The sequence below is a fragment of the Sebastes umbrosus genome, chromosome 10, assembly GCF_015220745.1.
Source record: "Sebastes umbrosus isolate fSebUmb1 chromosome 10, fSebUmb1.pri, whole genome shotgun sequence".
Lineage (NCBI taxonomy): Eukaryota > Metazoa > Chordata > Actinopteri > Perciformes > Sebastidae > Sebastes > Sebastes umbrosus.
The window spans coordinates 23,395,523-23,416,861 of record NC_051278.1 but is presented as its reverse complement, the minus strand read 5'-3'; the positions used below and the strand labels follow the sequence as shown (position 1 = coordinate 23,416,861).

Here is a 21,339-nt window from a genome sequence, read left to right as displayed (position 1 = left end):
GTGTTAATGCAATTGTACTTTCTGACAGGCAACACAAATGCAGTAACCTTTATGCCGCTGTGCCATTGTGGATGCTGCGTTCACAGTTGGATGTTTCTTTTTTATCCACAATGGCAGTAGTCTATTGTGTATTCTAGTTAGAGAATTGACTCTTGACAAAAGAAATAGTTTTCCAATAGAATAGAATTGTGCTGTTTGACCCTGCACTATTTTCCAAAACCTTTTGAATATCTTAAATGGCGTCAGCATATCGTAATAGCTCTTTTTATCTTTGTTTCCCGTTTACCTTTCTCCCTTTCTCCTCTTGCCAAACATAACTTATGATCTTTAAAGTTCACTCTTCAGTCAATAACACACCAAAGCTCAAACTCTGTGGTAATATTACATTAAATGAGGGGTGGTGCACGCTTTATCTCAGCGTGAACTTTGATTTTAATGGACTGCGATGTGGGGGGGGGGTGGAAACACATTAGGTAGGGAATGACATTTGGCACATAAGTATTTTAAGGATTCAGTTGGATGGTATGAAAGCAATATTTCTAAGAGTAGATTTAGATTTTTGCTGTACACATAATACAGTATTCACAGGTGCTAGCTTAGATTGTTACAATACAATACAGTTCTCAAAATCTGGAACTGGGATATCGTGATTAAATGCGGGCGATCCCAATTGACTTACCGTCTTTCAGAGGAATCCACCAGTACCAACCGTGTCATGCTAGCTTGGAAAAACTAACCAGGTCATTTTCAAAGGGGTCCCTTGACCTCTGACAGATATGTGTCTGAAAATGGCTTCTATGGGTACCCACAAGTCTCCCCTATACGGACATGCCCACTTTATGATAATGACACGAAGTTTTGGGCAATACCATGCAGTTTTTTGCATGCGGCATAAATGTGTTATTTTCACCTATCATAAAAATGGTGTATTTGAATATTTCTGCATACTGAGGTCCATAAACAGTCTTGGAATTACATAAATTCCAAGACTGGCTCCAATGAGCCCAATTGTATTCATGTGTGATGATGTTAGTTGCCATAGTAGCCATTTCATTGTAACCCTCTAGGTTAATCACAGCCTCATGAAACTTTACAACAACAAACTACAGACTTAGAGCATTCAGAGGATGGATGGCTTTCCTAGTTAGATTGACAATAAGGGGGTTTTTGAGCAGTTTCAATAATAGAAGTGCTCGCCATCTAATCGCCGAAAAATGCAATTCTGGCAGAAATCTCCAAATGTCAAAAGTTTTTGAAACCAAATCACAGCATGGCTTTTTCTATGGTGTTTGTCAAGGTCCTGGTAACTTAATGTGGTATTTTGGAGGGATTATTGATGCTTTTTTATCAATTCTCGAGTGGTAAAAAATGGTTAAATTTAGCACCAAATCTGTGTAACAAATGGTATCAATCCAAAAAGTGCTTCAACAATGTATGAGACATAATAAAGCATGGAATGGCCATCATATACTTCAATCATAATGTTCTAAGCCCTTATACACTTTCACAATTTTCTTTAAATAATTTATTCATTCATTCATGTTTATTTCTGATTTATGACCAGAACAACTTGACACACAGTGCTGCATCTCCAATTAATCTTCAGGTTTCCAGCTTTCAGATGATGTACACCACTTCTATGTGACATCTACTGCTGACCTGCTATCTCCCCCTAAAAACCCCCTGTCCCCCCCAAAAAAAAGACAAAAACAGGTCTATTGTGGGTCTCAGAGGGTTAAGTATTGAGCCACATTTTGAATGTTAGATAAGCTAATGAATGTTGAAAACCCATAATAAGATTCAGGTTAAAAGGCTGTTTCCTATGTAAATCATGCTGTGTGACTGAGCTGACTTTGCCTTGGCTGTCAAAATCACTTAACATTTTGGTTTTAATAGAGAACATGAGCTCTGGACTCACAGCAATGTTTTTCCCTTTTTGTCTGCTTATGTTCGAGGAGGAGCTGAAATGCATTCCCTGTGTGTAATTTATTTCACATCAGAGGACTCTCTGTTTGTCACTCTCCCAATTTGCTTCCAGGCAGGAACAAACAAGTTAACACCAGGGTGACATAACAGCTAACTAACAAACTCTCAAGCACACATCCACCTCAGTGGTCATCGAATTAGGCTGAATCATACTTGCCGAACGAAATGTGCCGCGTAATACCACCATCGGTAGTCAGGCGGACACATTCGTGAGTACATATTTACGGGCATCCGCACGCTGTTTATGATGCTTTTGTTAGTCTGCACATTACAGTTAAATGACTTGTGTCTGCTTTTGTTGTTGTTCAAGACCTTTATTCAGCACTGCATCTGCACATCCGCAAGAAAAACATTGACTTTATTACACAGCGAGGTCACTCTCCTTCTATCTCCCCGCGTGTCCATCGCCGCTTGTTCACTCGGTGATGCAATGCAGGAACAGAGAGGGAAGGCGAGGTAGAAAGACAGTCGACACGGTAACAGAGGCCCCTGTGGCGCACGACAAGGTTTATACGCCTCTGCCTTGTCTCGTAAGCATCACTCCGCCATTGGCCCTGGGGCAGAGTGCTCGCTGACACCTGTGTGCCGCCTGCGCTTCTCAGTGGCGTGTCATTCACCCTCTCTCATGTTGACACCGGGGCTCTGTGCTGCTGCTGCCTGTAGACATGTCAGCATCTTCCCCTTCTCTTTATCTCTCTCGCTCTCTCTCTCTCTGGATGGGATTTTTGCTCATCTGAATATGAAAGGAATGAAAAGTGTCTTTGGCCCTGCTCAGTAGTACATGGTATTGCATTATGCATAATTGACTTTTTGAATTCGCCCACTACTTGACTCTTGAATACACAACTTATTTACCTTCTCTGCTATCTCCAAGTCTCAGTATATCAGCCAGCTCGTAACCCCCCACCCCCATTTAATTATCAGATATTATTTGCGATGAGTGCTTGTGCTCAAGTAGCTGTTTAGATCGTCCTTCCTCAAAGGCATTTTATGTGCATACAGTTCATATTTCTGTCTGTTTTTCCTTCACTCTGCTCTTTCTATCTGTCTACCTATCCACCTATCAGTCTAACCTTTCTGTCATCTTTTCAGTGTACAGGTGGATACACCTTAATACTAATCTGCACACTTCATATACCTTCACACCCCCTTGGCATTTCTCAGCAGCTTACAACCCTCAGGCAGAGCCACTTTGTAGGGAAGTGATAACATGTCAGCTCTGCCTCTTCTTGGCAATCACACCATGCAGCCCGCTGCTAGCTCCTCACAGGACTTCATACCCCACTCACTCAAAGTACAGTACGAAAAAAACCTATGAATAGGTCAGCACAGGTTATCCAGCCCCAGTGCTCCAGACCTGAGATTTACCAAAGCTGCAACCATCAAAGCTGAAGGCTCCGAGAAAAACATAGTGTTTTTTGAATATTTGTGAAAATGCTCAGAATCTCTGCAGAAAGTCATTGGCCCTCATGCAAGAACTATTTGTACAAATAGATTTGATCTTAAGGGGCACATATGAGAGAATTTGTCACAAATCTTCACTATTTTCTCTTTTCAAATTTTCTTTTAGGAACGAACACAGTCCACCTTTTCTCCACAAAAAAACATTTATCTGACGTATAACTAGGGCTGTCAATCCATTAAAATATTTAATCGTGATTAATCGCATGATTGTCATAGTTAATCGCGATTAATCGAAAAAATTATTCGCACATTTTTTATTTGTTCAAATAAAGAGAGATTAAAGAGAGATTTTGTCAAGTATTTGATACTCTTATCAACATTGGAGTGGACAAATACACTTGCTTTATGCAAATTTATGTATATATGTGTTATTGAAAATCAATTAACAACACAGAGCAATGACAGATATTGTCCAGAAACCCTCAACGGTACTGCATTTAGCATAAAAAATATGCTCAAATCATAACATGGCAGACTCAAGACCAACATTCAACAACAGCTGTCAGTGTGCTGACTTGACTATGAGAAAAAGCCATGCTGTGATTTGGTACCAAAACCCTAACCCAGTATGCAGAAATATTCAAATACACCATTTTTATAATAGGCGATAACATATTTATACTGCATGCAACAAACTGCATGGTATTGCCCCAAACTGCATGTGATTATCATAAAATGGGCATGTCTGTAAAGGAGAGACTCGTGGGTACCCATAGAACCCAGTTACATTCATATATCTTGAGGTCAGAGGTACTAATGGATTCCTCCGTTTTTTTAGCTTTAAAACTGAGCCTGCTACAACCTCCGAAAGATCAATTGTGTTACAGAAATCAACTTAAATGAAAGTAAATAACTGAAATAAAACGTAATGTGGAATTGACGCTCCATTCGCCATATCTGCGTGAAGTGCGGCATGGCTTGCCAATTTACCACATCGTTTATTTTATGTTTTGTTTTTCTTTGATTGTGGATTTAATGGTTTTACCGGCATCTTTTGGCATGGCAACAACAGTTCAGTAACTGCTAGGGAAATAATCTCACTCTGACAGCCACCTCAGGTTTTGCAAGCCTGTCTAGGGAAACAACATCCTCTATTGCACCTGACAGTCTAACATTACCTATTGTATAATATTCTGTCATCTATCTCGGTGATTGTCACATCCCCTTGACTTCCTTCCGACATGGACTGCTTTGCTTTAGAAAGCCACATGAGCATCTTACTTCATGTCAATCTCTTCACTACATGTATTTTGTCTGCTGAAGGTGTGAAGTTCTTATTTTTACTCTTGGGAATGGCTCTTGTGAATGGCTGGCTTGTTCCACTCCATTCACCCTATATAGCAATTTGGAGTCATTGAGTATGCTAATGATCAAATCTCATGAATGCAAACCTCCTCATGAACAGGTGGTGTTAATCAGATTGGAAATAGCAATTTAAGTTTGTGCAGTTAAGTGAGTTTGGCGAATTGGGCTGGGAATGACTCGTACGACCAAATCTCACAGACAAAAGGTAAGAGAGATGTAGGATAGCAATACGAAAATGTTTTTGCATTTCTTAGGTGAGTTTGGGGTTTCAATGACTTATGTCACAATTTGCATATGGTCTGGTGGGGATTTTGAAAGTGATTATCAACACAGCAAGACTCAGAAAGAAGTATTGTGGGTGCATTTTTGCCTTTGATTGGAGGGTCTTTCAACCTATAAAACTCTGGAGTGATTGATAGTTGCTTCCACCTCAGCTTCACTCAGGCTCCACACTGAGGCCCAAATTTGTTTTTCTGGCTGCAATAACTGCCAAGAATGGTTTGAGCAGAAAACCCTGCTTCAGGCTTCAGACATGCTACACATGAGGCCGACTTTACCTGGCCTTCCCATCAAAACTAGGGTTCTTCAAATACCTTTTTTGTTATATTTGTTGAAATTCTCATTACATACCGACAGCAAGCGACTTTCTTGCTAGATTTAACAACTTTCGGAGCCAGCGCTGCTAGCTACTTTAATGTGAAAAGAGTTGGCAACACTGGACTAAATTTTTCGGTTGGATCATTTTAAAAATCTAGTGTATTCTTGCCAGTTTCTCAGCAATACCGACCCTACCTTTAAAGGGACTGTTTGTAACTTTCAGAAAGGCTTGTTAACAGCGACACCTGTGGCCGTTAAGTCAACGAAAGTCAGCGTCGGGCTCACGCTTGTGCTCGCTCTAAATAGACATGAACGAGCATCGCTCAAAACAGTGAGGCGACACACGTCAGCTAAAACCACAATATCAATCTATATTTCACCTGCTTGGCAGTATTGTTAGCTGACCAGACGAAGGTCTCTCCATGAATCAATGCTGATCCTAGAAGCAGGAAGAGAAACGTTATCGTCTCCCGACTGCGCCCGCAGGGAGACACCCGGTAGGAGACGATAACGTTTCTCGCTGCGGAGCCCCGTCACTTCACAAGACACGGAACACCTCTGTTGGTCTGGAGGAGCTGCAGCAATTATTTCTGCACAAACGTCCACTGTACATTCACTAGATATTCTGAAGAGCTACTACCTCTCCTGCAGTGTGGAGTGAACGCACGTTCACGTGTAGAGGTGGAGCGAGACAGTGAGAACGCACGCGGTGTGTGAGTGAAAGCAAGCAGGCAGAGGACGCAGAGACTCCGGCCACACGCGAGTGCGCATATGCAAGCGAGCGCGCATGGGATCCCGACCCGGTAGATTTATGCTTGTAAAAAGTTACAAACAGTCCCTTTAAATGGTGGACACATTTAAAGTATATACAGATACAGCAAGCAATATCAACCAAAGGGCTGACAATGATGATTTCTTGCATAACCGTTTCATACGTTGACCAAATGAAGATAAGAAATCCAATGAAATGATTTCTCGTCCTTCACATCATCCACCATGTCAAGCAGTGGCCTATACAGCAGGTACTTGAATAGTCACACACCAGTTGTACTCAAAAACCTGTATCATACACACATTAATCTCAACCACAGCCACTTAGCAGCAAGAGAGTTGTTAGTGTGTGTGTGTGTGTTGAATATGGTAGGGCTGGACAGCCCGAATATTTGACTTTTCACTTGATTATTCACTCGTTGTGTAGGTAGTCGATTTACAAAAACACTCCCACCTCTGGGCTGTTAATCTCCAGAACAGACATCAGATTGCTGAAAAGTGAATTACAAGTGAAGGCACACACATTTAGTGTCAACCTTTGTCCCAATGAATGGCACATTTATTGTTTTTTAGAGTCACATGTTGAGCTGTGCTGCATCTCACTGTGCTCACATTGCTCAAGGGCTCTCTGCTGTGTTTTTGTCTGCCTTTACCTGAGCCAAACGGGTAATCTATTTATGTGAAGGCCACATTAATGAATTGGTTCCCATCACTGTAGAGCACAGGGTGGCTTGATGCTCCTGGATGCTACAGAGACCACAATTACTCCGTGACAGGCCAACACCTAGAGGGAAATTGATCAGAAGTCATTTAGTAATATCCAAACAACACATTATTCACACATCAATAACTGCACTGTATTTTTTGTGAAAGGCTTTGTGAGCACATTGAGTTAGTTTCACTGCAGCACACTCTGAACAATACTACCTCTCAGGATGGTGTGTTATATCACCCTTTGTCCAGGAGAATGGCTCGAATTTTTACCAGAATAATTCTTAACTCGAGATGCCCTTGGGGATTGTTCGTCTCCAGAGATAGCAACTGTTGCACTCAGGATGGATAGACAAATCTTTATTGTCCTTCAAGAACGTACTGTTTGCACCTTTGTTTGCCTCGGAAACTTTGAGAGAGGTTAACATATATTCTATAGCCGGGTCTGAAATTAACCATTTCACTGCCTGCCACCATGGCAGGCAAGTATTTTTTTTGTCTGCCACTCAGAAATTGTATCTGCCACTTATGAAATCTATGCACTAGATGAAGGAATACAATTTTAGACCTGATGTCGTTCAATGTTTGATATATTTTACACAAAAAACATTATATGCGTGGTAAATTCCAGTTTTTGAATTACACTGTTGCTTGCTTCCAGCAGAGCCTTATCTCTTGGGGGTGGGAGGGTACTGTACATAGTACTGTACTGTACTTTGTTACTGTCATCTATAGTGGTTATTTGCATTAAACATAATTCAAATGATTAGGAAATAAACAATTATTTAAGTATTTTTAAATAAATATTTGTTCTGATTAAAAAAAATTTGGCATCAGTCATTTCAATCATGTATTATAAGCTGTTAAGACATAGTGTTAGGAAGTTAAACAGGTCATGATTCCTTCTCTATTGTCTATGATATATTGTTGTGAAAATATCTCCTTCAAACAACTGTATTTATTCAAGTGTCTCACCAAAAAACTACACATCATGAACACATCATGAAAGTTTGAATTTACCTTCGCCCAATAGTCATTTTTACAGAACAGAGCTTGAACATACCATAATGGAACTTAATGGAACCTACATTAACGTTAGTAGCTTCAATATTTAGCCATGCAGGACTGTGCTGCCCACCAGTCATCACAGTTAATTTAACATTTGGTTAATTTAACATTAGGTTAATTAGTTTAACGTTAACAATCGACTAGGGTGACTACAATATTCACAGCACCGTGGATCAAGTGTCATCGTTACCAAGCTCTTTCGAGCGGTTGAACCAACAAATCTTAGAGACTGTGAAAGCCTTTAACGAAGAAGGACTGAAAGACGGAGGGACAGATAGACGGACGGAAGGACGGACACCACGTTGTCGCGGGGGTATAAAGATTACTCAAAATGATCGATTATTAAAATAGTTGTTGATTAATTTCCTGTTGATGGATTGATCGTTGCAGCTCTACTTACCAGGTTTTTCAGGAAGTTTATCGACTGTGAATCTTCAGACGCAGATGTCTGCTATATAGGAAGTAAAGTTTCCCGTCGCCGACCAACAGTCCAAACCTCAACATTATTACTAATAAATTAACAAATTAACATTTATTCAGAGAGGCAGACATATTGACATTTTATTTGACTGTTTATTTTATTTTTAATTAAGTTTTATTTTAATATATATTTTGTTGGAGAAACCTGAACACCAGGAGAAACCCCTTAGTGAAATATGATAGATTGAAGTTTTCTTAATGATGATGGGTGATGGGGGTGAGGGGGCGGTTGAGACAGGAAGGTGAGGTAGATGAGGAGGGAGGTGAAGGGGGTTGGAAGAGGGAGCTACTCTTCTCCAACGTGAGCTCAATTGTCACAGTCGTCTTCTTTTTCTTCTTCTTCTCCACCTCCTTTTCTCCCACTACCTCTTCCTGCTGTGCTTCCTGTTTCACCACAGCTTCATGCTCCATCTCTTGCTGTAACACCACAGCTTCATGCTCCATCTCTTGCTGTAACACCACAGCTTCATGCTCCATCTCTTGCTGTAACACCACAGCTTCATGCTCCATCTCTTGCTGTAACACCACAGCTTCATGCTCCATCTCTTGCTGTAACACCACAGCTTCATGCTCCATCTCTTGCTGTAACACCACAGCTTCCTGCTCCATCTCTTGCTGTAACACCACAGCTTCCTGCTCCATCTCTTGCTGTATCACCACAGCTTCATGCTCCGTCTCTTCCTGTTTCACCGCAGCTAGATGAGGAAGGAGGTGAAGGGTTTGGGGGAGGGAGCTACTCTTCTCCAACGTGAGATCAATTGTCACAGTCGTCTTCTTTTTCTTCTTCTTCTCCACCTCCTTTTCTCCCAGTACCTCTTCCTGCTGTGCTTCCTGTATCACCACAGCTTCCTGCTCCGTCTCTTCCTGTTTCACCGCAGCTAGATGAGGAAGGAGGTGAAGGGTTTGGGGGAGGGAGCTACTCTTCTCCAACGTGAGATCAATTGTCACAGTCGTCTTCTTTTTCTTCTTCTTCTCCACCTCCTTTTCTCCCAGTACCTCTTCCTGCTGTGCTTCCTGTATCACCACAGCTTCCTGCTCCGTCTCTTCCTGTATCACCACAGCTTCCTGCTCCGTCTCTTCCTGTTTCACCGCAGCTAGATGAGGAAGGAGGTGAAGGGTTTGGAGGAGGGAGCTACTCTTCTCCAACGTGAGATCAATTGTCACAGTCGTCTTCTTTTTCTTCTTCTTCTCCACCTCCTTTTCTCCCAGTACCTCTTCCTGCTGTGCTTCCTGTATCACCACAGCTTCCTGCTCCGTCTCTTCCTGTATCACCACAGCTTCCTGCTCCGTCTCTTCCTGTATCACCACAGCTTCATGCTCCGTGACTTCCTTTTTCGTCTTTTTCAACATTTTGCTTTTCATCTTTTGCAATGTTGTCTCTCGATCCTCAGTCCTCCAACAAGAAAAGACTCCTCTCATCTTCTTCTTCATTTTCAGGCAGATGTCTTCCAGAAGCTTCTTCTCAACCTCCATGTGTTGGACTGTGGTATTCAGTCTCTGTTTGCTTTCCATCAGGTCTTTGTTGACGTCCTGCAACTGACTGACCTTAGTCTTCCAGATCCGTTCCTTGTCCTTCAGGTCCTTGTTGACATTCTCCATCTGTTCAACTTTGTTCTTCAAGGTCTGGTCTTTCTCTGTAAGGACCTTTGTGTACTTGTCCTCCAGAGCCTTGTATTTGGCCTGCCAGGCTTCTTCGCTCTGTCGGAGTACATCTGCCGTCCTCAACAGGTTGGTTCTGGTCTCTGTGAGCTTTAGGTTGAGACTCTCCTTCTCCAGGTTGAGACCAAGGACTACAGCGTCCTTATCGTGCTGCTCCTGGTGGAGACCAAGGATTACAGCGTCCTTATCGCGCCGCTCCTGCTGGAGACCATGGATTACAGCGTCCTTATCGGACTGCTCCTGCCGGAGACCATGGATTACAGCGTCCTTATCGCGCCGCTCCTGCTGGAGACCATGGATTACAGCGTCCTTATCGGACTGCTCCTGCCGGAGACCATGGATTACAGCGTCCTTATCGCGCCGCTCCTGCTGGAGACCATGGATTACAGCGTCCTTATCGGACTGCTCCTGCCGGAGACCATGGATTACAGCGTCCTTATCGGACTGCTTCTGCCGGAGACCAGGGACTACAGCGTCCTTATCGCGCCGCACCTGCTGGAGACCATGGATTACAGCGTCCTTGTCGATAATTTGCCAAGTCAAACGGCTCACTCTCGTCTGGAGTTGAATCTGTTGCGTCTCCAAGCCTTGTTGCTTCGCATCAAGGTCCACAGCAAACTTGTTCTCCAGTTCCTTCCGCTGGTCTTCCAACAGTTGTTGGACTTTTCTTTCATAGCTCATCTGCTCGAAAGAGCTTGGTAACGATGATACTTGATCCATTGAGCTTGAGTTAACCTAATGTTAAATTAACCCAAACGTCAGCAGCTTCCAAAAATTTTGGCTCAGCAAGTGATTTCTGTAAAATTTCCACCTCTATAGGTAAACTTTGAGATGAAACGCAAACTGACATATTAAAGGCATCAAAGCCACTTCTCATGACATCACAATCTGATGTCATCACATTCTCATGTCATCCCATTGTGATGTCATCACATTCTCATGTCATCCCATTGTGATGTCATCACATTCTCATGACATCACACTGTGATGACATCACATTCTCATGACATCCCATAGTGATGTCATCACATTCTCATGACTAGCTCTCCTCCTCCACTTTTTTTTTCTTTCCGCCATGGCTCATGGTTCTCAACGTGAACCAATTCTCTATTCCCATCCCCAGCGTTTTCCCTGCCTGCCAAAGTGGCGGGTCGCCTGACGATTTTATCCGCCACTGCCAACAATTTACTCGCATTTGGTAGGTGGTGGGTGTTAATTTCAGACCCTGTTCTATAGTGACTGCCAACTGTCTAAAAGGTTACTGAGTGTGTTGTTTTACTCCAGGGAAGATGGTGTCATTAATTGTCTCAACACCTGCATATCCTTCCACTTCTCTGTTTCGGTGTGAATGAAGGTCTTCCCAATCTTCATCTTCATCCTGGGAAATGGGTTCAGTTATCATTGTGAAACCTGCCACAACTGCAAACATATAACAGGGAGTTGCTCTATAAAATAACAATCAACCCTGAAGGGAAACTTTGGCTGTCCACGTTATCGTTCTTTGGACAATTTTATTATTCATGGAGTAAAATGTTTTGGAACTGAAGGGTCAGCAAAGACTAGAGCTGAAAGCATTGAATAACATGTTACAGTATAAACACGGACCGGAGGCATCTAATCGCCTCCGGTCCGTGTTTCTAACTCAAACTGCCAAGATAGCGTCTTCTCCCAAAAATACCCCATAACACTGACATTGACTATATAATAGAATCTGACTGTCACAGATTATGGTGTGAGCATTACTCCTACGACGCTGTCACCGATTTCCTACTACTGCTGTGAATAATAGTCAAACTTTAAATGAAAAATGCAAAAGAAGCCATACCACCATGCATACACAAATGCGTTCACACACACACACACACACTTGATATGCAGAGATGAGAGAAGAAACGAGAAAGCAGTTGCAGTATCACAAGAGGGGTGTCACAGTGAGATGACATTATCAGCTTAAATCAGCCCCTGCCGACACACCGCCAAGACGGGGTTCCCTGCCATTTATGGCGGCAGTAATTCCTGTGGAGAGTGGTGACAATTATATCTGCTGGATAAGATTACCCACTTGTACGGCTGATAGTCAAGAATAGTCATTATAGCTGTTACACAGTCTCACTTATCAGGGGAAAACAACATTCAAATCTGTTCACAGAACAATTCAAGCTGCATTAACTATCAAATGTTTTGTTTGGATATTATTATTTTATCTAATGATAAATTAATCTGTGTGGAAGTTTTGGGGTGAAAAGGTCTTTGCTCAAACTTGCTCAAAGAACATAATAGTCCAAATAATTGATGAATTTATGAATAAATGAGCAAGTAAAAAAAACAGTTGTGGATTTACACCAAAAACAAGCCCTTCCATGTTTTTATGCATTTTTTCTAGGGCTGTCAATCGATTGAAATATTGAATCGTGATTAATCACATGATTGTCATAGTTAATCGCAATTAATCGCACATTTTGTATCTGTTCAAAATGTACCTTAAAGGGAGATTTGTCGAGTATTTAATACTTTTATCAACATTGGAGTGGACAAATGCTTGTTTTATGCAAATGTATGTATGTATGTATTTATTATTAGAAATCAATTAACAACACAAAACAATGACAAATATTGTCCAGAAACCCTCACAGGTACTGCATTTAACATACAATATATGCTCAAATCATAACAGGGCAAACTCAAGCCCAACAGGCAACAACAGCTGTCAGTGTGCTGACTTGATTATGATATGCCCAAAACTGCATGTGATTATCATAAAGTGGGCATGTCTGTAAAGGGGAGACTCGTGGGTACCCATAGAACCCATTTTCATTCACATATCTCAATGTCAAAGGTCAAGGGACCCCTTTGAAAATGGCAATTCCAGTTTTTCCTTGCCAAAATTTAACATACATTTTGAGCGTTATTTAGCCTCCTTCGCTAGTATGACATGGTTTTCTAGTTTCATATGATACCAGTATCTTCCCTCTACCTTTAAAACTGAGCCCTCTACAACCTAAAAATCACAAGTTGTGTTAATGCGTTAAAGAAATTAGCAGCGTTAAAACGCGCTATTATCACATTAACTTTGACAGCCCTACATTTTTCCTTTTCTATTCTATGTTTAATCAGCTTTTCCTGGTCAGGGTTTAAACCACAATTGTGGACCAGCAGAGCAACCCAAACATGCTTTACCCCAACAACTTCCTCCAGCTCCCTCCTGGTGAAAGAACCCCAGCATTCTCGAAGAAGCTTAAAGATTCTTATTCCTCCATAATATGCAGGGCGGTGCCTCCTCCCAGCGGGTCGTTTCCGAAACCCCCCAGGAAGAAAGTAGTCGGGGGGGGCAACCTCACTAAGAGCTCAAACAAGCTCAGCTGCTTCCCCTCAATACAAAGGAGCAGCAGCTCGATACAGAGGTCTTCTTGAATCGTTGAACTACTCGCATTATCGCGTAGAGTGAGACCAGCCACCCTGCAGAGAAACCTCATCTCAGCTCCTTTAATCTTCAATCTCATTCTTGCGGTCACTACCCAAAGCTCTCGACCATGGTTGAGAGTCGAAGCAAAAGCTGAGCAGAAAAATGAGAGCTTTGCTTCATAGCTCAGCTCTCTCCTTACCGCCACACTCGCAGATACAAAGCCGGCATTAGCCTTTCGAGTGTTCTTGTCCTCCTCACTATGTAGTTATTGGGTGTGTGGGGAGGTTTTGGCATCGGCCCAAGCAGTTGTGAATTATTTATTTACGAGTCATATTTTTTCCCAAAACTACATTGTGTGCTCCCTTAGAGGAAAATCGTTTACTTATTCATTTACAAGAGAGGAAAAAATCAGCCTCTGTATTGTTATCTGGAGACTGGAGTGAAGTTAAAGTGAACGGTAAAACTACTGAAAGAAATTACAAAGGAGATCAAAGCAAAGAAAAATCATTAAGTGGCTGTTGTTTACCACTTCCATTGAGGTGTTATGAATTATTATTTCTTTAAACGTATATTTTATTCAAAGCAGATTTGAAAAATATACACTTGGCAACAAGATCATCCAGTGAATTCTTCAGAGGAAAAAGCTGGAAAACTAAATATCTTTGCTAATAAATACATATATACAGAATTTAAACCACTTAACCTCACTGCTGGGCAAAAGCTATGCCTCTGGCACATAGTTCTTTCTGTGATATTATAAATGATTACAATCACAGTAATTAATACCTACTCTGTACTTACACAATTCTGTACTGAATCTTTTGCATGCACTTAGTGAGAATTCAATGACTGAAATCAATCCTGACTTAAAGCTGGAGTAGGCAAGACAGGAACAAATATGATTAAAAAAAGGTTATTTTTATGAAACTGTCACTATATCCTGACAGTAGTGCATGAGACAGGTAATTTGAAAAAAAAAATCATGTGCCTCTGTGTCCTCCGATGCTCCTAATGGCATCTGCAAGATTTCACAGACCAGAGGAAAACAACCAATCAGAGCCGAGGTGGAGCCTTGCCGTCTCTGAGCAGCTGTCAATCAATCGCAAACTCTGATCAAACAGTCAAACTAGGCAGCGCTGATGAAATATGAATCAATATTCTGTTACTTTAATGCCTATTTCTCACCTCAAATGTTTTCAGAAACATCTCGTAGTGTGCTGTTTAATTGTAAAATGAAAATGTTTGTGACCTAGCAGCCATGTTGGGCTCAGTTGAGGAAATACCAAGCACCGCCCACCAGCCGGAGCAAACTTTCTCATTTTACAGCTAAACAGTACACTACAAGATGTTTCTGAAAACATTTGAGGTGAGAAATAGGCATTACAGTAACAGAATATTAATTAATATTTGATCAGCGCTGCCTAGTTTGACCGTTTGATCAAGTGATTGACAGCTGCCTCTGTTGAATGAACAGCCAATAGGAACGCTCTCTCTCTGAAATAACCTGTGATTGGCCAAAGTTTCAAGATTTTTTAGAGCCTGAAAACAGAGCCATGAGGAGGTGCAGAAGTCTAGTTTTCTCTCAGAACACTTGAATTACAATATGTTCAGCATATAGGTTATTATGGAATGCTCAATGATGCCAAAAACAATCTGCCTACTGCCGCGTTAATCAGTTTGAACTGATTCCAAACATTGTTTTTTTTCTAATAGTGTACGTAGATATACTGTAGCTTCTATGACAACCTTTGTATTCATCTTAACCATTTTTTATACTGTACCTGTGATACTGGAATATGCAGCTTCATTGATCCCTCAAGTCTTTCCATCGTTTGTCTTATGATTTGTGTTCTATTTCTTTCCAGGTTTCCTCTAGTTAGTGAGCTGGCTCCATTTGGCACACCGGTGGGGACTATTCTAGCTGCTGCCATCAATCAAACCATCTTCTACTCCATTGTGGCAGGAAATGAACTAGGTATGTGCTACAGACCATATACCACACAGTCGATTAGGCCTACATTTATTTTAACAATACAATATTTTGTTTTCCAGCACGCCTACCAAACACTCACACAGGCTATGTGAAGTGCAAAGCTCTCTTGTTCCTGTTCTTTCATTATTTTTCCACATAAAGCAAACATACTTCTGTGCGTGTCAACTTCTACAAAGCCTTTCGTCTGACAACTGCATATTTTCATCACAGTAAAGAAAACTTCCAAATAACGTGTGCTTTTACTGACATCAAAAGGTGCACAATCACATTTTAATATACTCCTGGAAAAGCTCCCAGATTATTTTGAAAATTGCAGGATGCACGTCATAGCTGTAGGGTTTGTCCTGTCTTTGTCTAGAAGTAGACAGTTTTGACATAGTTCTCGCTCTAGACCGCTTTTCACACTCGATGGCAAAGTCTGAAGAGCGTAATTACACCCTGAGAGAGAGAGAACACCACACGGGTGTGAGGTTAGCTCATGTGTTTAGGACAAAAGTATAGGAGACATTCCTGTGAGCTGGAGAGAGCGAAGAGTGCAATAGGAAGCTGTCAGTCAGTAACACCCTCCCCACCATGCACTTCTAGTGCTCCTGTAGTGGTCTGAGTTATGTGGAGACATGAGTCACTTTTCCTCAGATGCTCCTAGAAACTGCAGGCTCAAGACCTAATAAGAGTGCTATAAATCTACCACCAGACCCCTGGCAGTAATATTCTCAGGAAAAGCAAAAGCATTCTGAAGCATGGTCTTTTTACAGAGCCACAGTGGACTTAGGGTCTGCCCATACTATTAAAAGGGGGGGGAAATCAGCTAGATGTATTTCTGGATATTTCTTTGTCAGTGCTCCAATTAAAAGTCATTTTAAAAACGCTAAAAATGTTTTAAAATTAGCCATTTAGGCTGCCTCTATTATAATTCATGCAGTTTTGTGTGATTTCCGTATTGTACATTAACTGGTCTTTGTCTTCAGTGCTGCCACTACAGACTGATATTTTTAGTGTTTCTATAGCACATGTGTAAAGATTTACAACTGTGTCTGCATCTGGATAACTGAACTCATACTACCCTGCATACTTCAGGGATAAGATAACCACCATCAGGTCTGATATTGCCCAGCTAAGGAGTGATACCTAATGCTGTGTTAACACCACAAGCGGCAGAGCAACATTCTACAAGTCATTTTCAATGGGAGACGGTGACATGAAGCTACAAATTGACACCCGTCACTTGTCGCTGCGTGACGGACGTGATGCGCTACAAATAAAGTTGAGCTGGTCTCAGCGCTCCAATGACGCGGTGAAGCATAAACCAATCATATGTTTTTGTTTCACGTTGTTCCATTCTATCTAAAACAATGCCGTTAGCCAGTTCCCAATGCTATTTAACGCTTGAACAACACTTCAAATGTGACAATGTAGCTGGCCACGCTGACCGTTTTGTTGCTTTGTCGCTCGTAGTGTGAACGTAGCATTCAAATCCCCAACCTCTGAAATGCTTATGAAGGTAGTATCTTGCCCACTTGATCATATCCCACCACCTTTTTTAAAACAACATTTAACAGTTTATCAGATGAGCAACAAGCTATTTTTAGCTATTCCTTACAGACAGGTGTTTTTCCAACCACACACTTTCTGGCCTACCCAAAAAAAACATAAATCAACTTATACAATTTCAGCTGCTCGTGTTGACCAGGGCAGAAGGAGAGCACATATTGCACCTGTTTTAAAATTGCTGCACTGGCTACCTTTTAGGGCTGGGTAATATAACAATATATATCTTCAAAACAATATAAAAATGTCCATTGTATATATTTTTCTATATCGTCTCTTTCGCATATTTCTTTTTTCTATATAATTTCACTTGAAACTATCATGTTCATTTTGCACTCAAGTTCTTAAAATGAGAAAATACTCAGTACTTTTCATTTATATACAAAGCAGTAGCATACAACAATTAGGCCTGACCCAAATGCGTCAAAGCTTCGACCATTGCCAATGTATTCAATGTTCAGATGTGGAGTGCAAAGCCAAGATCAGAACACTATGTACAGTAACTAAACAATGCAATTAAAAAGTGTTACCGTCAATTCTGTTACCTACATCTTAGTTTTATTTGATTTTCACTCACTTCATGTGCTCCGATTTTGTTTGTTTCTAGGTCATTTTCAGGTGAACAACAAGACAGGCGTCATCTCCACAGCTAAACCTCTGGATTATGAAAATGTGACCAGCTACGTCCTCCGGGTCCAGGCTGACTCGATGGTGATTGTCTTGTCCAACCTGCGTGTGCCGTCTAAAAGTAAGAAATAGCATCCAATAAATGGGTGAATGTGGAGGTTGAGTTGTGTTGTGGGAAGCCAGGGATGCAATTCCGTTCCATATGATTCCAGGTGTTGCGTTTATATTGAATCATAATAATCCCTCACTGTGACAGATTATGGTTAAATACAGTTGTAGAAATTTTATCGCGGCCTATTTTTATCCCTAATATTTATTTACACGTTTACTGCAATTATGTAGAGTTATCTGCGTTATATGTTTCAACATATGTGTGCTTATAATTCCGCCCTTTTACGCATTAAATCTATGTGTCCTTCCTACGCTGTTAGAATGCTGATATGGATAAACACTTTCTTCACTGCACTGATCCATTTGTATACTTGGTGGCAGGTTTGCTGCAGGCTGTGATTGGTTGTCCACTTTCACACTTCAGTCTGCTTGTTTGTCTGACTCTATGTTTATACATTCAGGCTAAGACGAGATGTCATATTATTTGAGTAACTATGCTGCAGTGCCAGCAGTTATTCTCTATTCATTTGTGGAATAACTCAATGCTTTTTAAATGTGGTTAATATTTGACCACCCTCCGTTCCGCCCGCAGGCTGCGAGCTCTGTGTAGAACCGCCACTGCTGCTAGACTGCTAGTGATATGAAAAGTTGAGTATGAACATGTAATATATGCATCAGCAGATGTGACTCTCATCTGTCAAGTCATGGTGATTATTAAAAATAACCGTGAAAATATGAGTAATCCCTACCTTCAAAGCAGCATATCATAAATCCTTAAAAACGTCCAAATTCGTCGCAAGGGTCTAACCATCAGAAGTAGCCCATTTGTTTTAATTTAGCCAGACCTCCCCCAAAACGAGGGCGGGTGACAAAACATTAATCATAGCAAATTCTCAGTTAATGCAACCCCTTTGTGTTCCCATTCTGAAGGGCTCGTGTGCTCGGAACAAACTAGATTGTGCAGCGGCGCTAAAAGCCTGCTGTCATTTCCTGGCCGCGTCCCGCCCCGCTGTCTCCTTGACCTCTCGCCAAGACGTCTTTTGCATGTCTTTGTAGTCTGGGTGCGATGAGATGCACAAATGGGGATAATGGCGCATATTTTCTCCCCTCGAAGCCATTCATGATGCATGATTGCACTCGGTTGTACACACAAAAAGTGACGGAAGTACTTGAAGAGAGTTAGAAAGAGAAATTCAAACTTACTTTTCATCACACCTGGCCAACTGCTGCGTAGTGGGCATGATTGTCCGTTTCAGAAAGTTACGTAAATCGCCAGACGCACCCTCCCGCGGTCAGGAAGGAGTTTTGAGATGCTGTTTGACCATCCGAGTTGTTGTTTGAGACCTTCACACTGCGCTTTCTGATGGCCATGCCTCAGCTGGAACATCATTAGGCTTGTTTGCGGACAGTTAACTGACAAAAGTTTTGTGAAATGATGGATGAAGTGCTGCCGTCAAGTCGGGTTCATACCTCACTCTCGATCCATTTGAGCTACCAATGAATAATCAATGACCTACTCTACCTGCCTCTCTCCTTGTCACACCGTCTGTCTCTCCCATACTAATGACGGCAATTGCAAGTACACAACACTCAGGCACACACACACACACACATTCACATCACTTATCTAGCTCTCACACGAGGGAGAGAGCTTCCCAGGCATCTACGGTCTGACATCTTCTTTTTGGCAGAGTGTTGAGAAGCCGTTTCTTTTCTCACTTACATCACTGTACTGCATCCATGACAGGAGATATCTTTCTTCTCTGTATTGAGTTCAAATTATCAGAGCATTACTGGACTGATTTGTCAGACAGATTTGTCCTAGCTCTGTTGAGACAAGTGCACTGTATGTGTGCACCAGTGTTTCCCCTATAAGCAGCTGAATTTGTTTCTTTTTTACGAGAAGAGAGGAGAGTTGAGGGGGGGAAAAAGAGAGGAGAAGAGAAGGCTCCGTCTCCTCTCTTCAGAAACTAACGTTATATTATTTTGCGCTACAGACGCTTCGTCAACGTACGAAGGTTCCATTGAGTTACATTATGGTGCGTTCCATTATTACTATACAGTAATAAGTAAAAATTAGTATTGGGCGAAGGTAAGTGATAACGTTATCGTGATGTGTTCAAATGTAATCTTGTAAAATGAAGTTTTTGTTGAGAAACTTGAATAAATCCAGTCTTTTGAAGGAGATGTTTTCACAGCAATATAAAATAGATAACAGAGAGGGGATTATGACCTGTTAAACTTCCTGACACTAGCTCTAAGCAGCTTATAATACCTCTCCTCTCCTCATTCCTCTGTGTGTTCGGGTGTAGATGTACCTCAAAGTACAAAGATAGTAGGTATTCCACGTATTCCTCATGCACCGATTTCATGCACTGTTTTCTTCATCCTGGAGGCGGGCCACAAAAGCTCAAAAGCTGTCAATCTCTAAAACAATTTTGACAGATTCCCCTCAGAGATTATTATTTTTATCATCGAAAATGTCATTGAATTTAGATAAATTAGAACTATTTGATAATACAACAGTGTGGTGATGCAAGTTAATTTATTATGTTCAATAAAAGTGTATTTTCATAAATGTTGAGACAACTCATGTAAGTCAGACAGACATTTTCCCTGCTGATTACTTTGCACCAGAAAATTACATCATCGCGGTTTTCGCGTGATGCTCGAAGGCTCCGCAAGTTGTTACGGCGCTTGGTCGTGCACCTCTGAATTATTCGTGCCCACTGAGCGTGCTGCGCTTTTCATTTCAACATGGATGCCTTTGAGGGAAGAATGTCCGAGCAGTTCGGCCTGTACAGACATCTCTACAACTGTTCATTGAGAGACCACAGGGACAGTCAAATGTCATTAAATACTTTGAAAGAAATAGGCAACACACTGGAGAAACAAGAGGCTTTTTGCCGCAGGCTGTGAAAGAATATGAGAGATCGTTTTGTAAAAGCTAAAAAAAAAAAAAGGTCTCATAGGTCTCATGGAAAGAGTGGCGACCCGAGGGGAAGCACCGAGAGACAGAAAATGATATTGACTTGAATGTAAGCTACAGTAATAACTACGGTACACAAATGAAATGTTTGGCGGTACGTCAGTGTTTGTTTACCACTGTTGCCAGGCAACCTACTTTCCTTTCTGGTACCTTGACTTCTTGCTTATCTACAGACTATTTTGTTTGTACGCCGTCTGGTGTTTCGGATCATATTGCAGCGAACAATGCCTTGAGCATAAACACCTTTGTGCATGCTCGTAGCGTGCGGTATCTATGGAGGCCCGCGCCACGGCGTCTCGCGCGAGTATAAACAAAGCTTTAGACCTCAAGAGCCCTTCTGGTGCTGGCGGACATAGAAATCTCCCGGCAGGGCGCGTAATGTGAGCGCACAAAAAAAACTTCCGCGTGCGTACAAGAGCATCACCACCACTGCTACAACTCCATCCAAGGGAAAACACTGTGTATGCACATGGCCAATATGCACACAGGCTTGCAATCTCTGACATTGATATGTACATGCACACATGTAATAAAACAGACTAAGACATGATTTAATTAAAAATCTTTTCTAAATGATAATAAACTCTTCGGCACACTCACGCTTACTCTGCCTCAGCAGCAATCCCT

The 21,339-nt window shown here is 41.6% G+C and overlaps 2 protein-coding genes and 2 long non-coding RNA genes across 13 annotated transcripts in view; 3 read left to right on the top strand and 1 right to left on the bottom strand.

Annotated features, from left to right (window-relative positions):
- Positions 1 to 21,339, top strand: part of LOC119495340 (protocadherin-15-like) — a 306,048-nt gene that overhangs the window by 246,150 nt on the left and 38,559 nt on the right. For all 10 annotated transcript variants that reach the window (XR_005208451.1, XR_005208452.1, XM_037781707.1 and 7 more), the window contains 2 exons: positions 15,310 to 15,419; positions 17,593 to 17,733. Coding sequence is in view for 8 of the 10 variants with exons in the window: in XM_037781707.1 (XP_037637635.1) it covers positions 15,310 to 15,419; positions 17,593 to 17,733 (251 nt within the window). In the remaining 2 variants the exon portion in view is untranslated. The remainder of the gene's footprint in view (positions 1 to 15,309; positions 15,420 to 17,592; positions 17,734 to 21,339) is intronic.
- Positions 7,674 to 8,705, top strand: LOC119495365. The gene is made up of 2 exons (XR_005208466.1): positions 7,674 to 8,215; positions 8,306 to 8,705. It is a non-coding gene; the product is annotated as an uncharacterized LOC119495365 (long non-coding RNA).
- LOC119495346 (kinectin-like) lies at positions 8,768 to 10,832 on the bottom strand. Its single transcript, XM_037781730.1, has 3 exons — positions 9,613 to 10,832; positions 9,120 to 9,246; positions 8,768 to 8,799 (listed from the first exon to the last, which is right to left on the bottom strand). The coding sequence occupies exons 1-3, from the start codon at positions 10,759 to 10,761 to the stop codon at positions 8,783 to 8,785; spliced, it is 1,293 nt and encodes a 430-aa protein (XP_037637658.1). The 5' UTR covers positions 10,762 to 10,832; the 3' UTR covers positions 8,768 to 8,782.
- LOC119495370 lies at positions 11,180 to 11,517 on the top strand. Its single transcript, XR_005208470.1, has 2 exons — positions 11,180 to 11,239; positions 11,326 to 11,517. It is a non-coding gene; the product is annotated as an uncharacterized LOC119495370 (long non-coding RNA).

Bases quoted from the DNA above. Each gene is read 5' to 3' on its own strand.
- LOC119495346 (XM_037781730.1), bottom strand. From the start codon at position 10,761: ATGGATCAAGTATCATCGTTACCAAGCTCTTTCGAGCAGATGAGCTAT. The intron at 9,247-9,612 runs GAAGCACAGCAG...GCGGTGAAACAG, and splicing joins AGGAAGCTGTGGTGATACAG to GAAGAGACGGAGCAGGAAGC.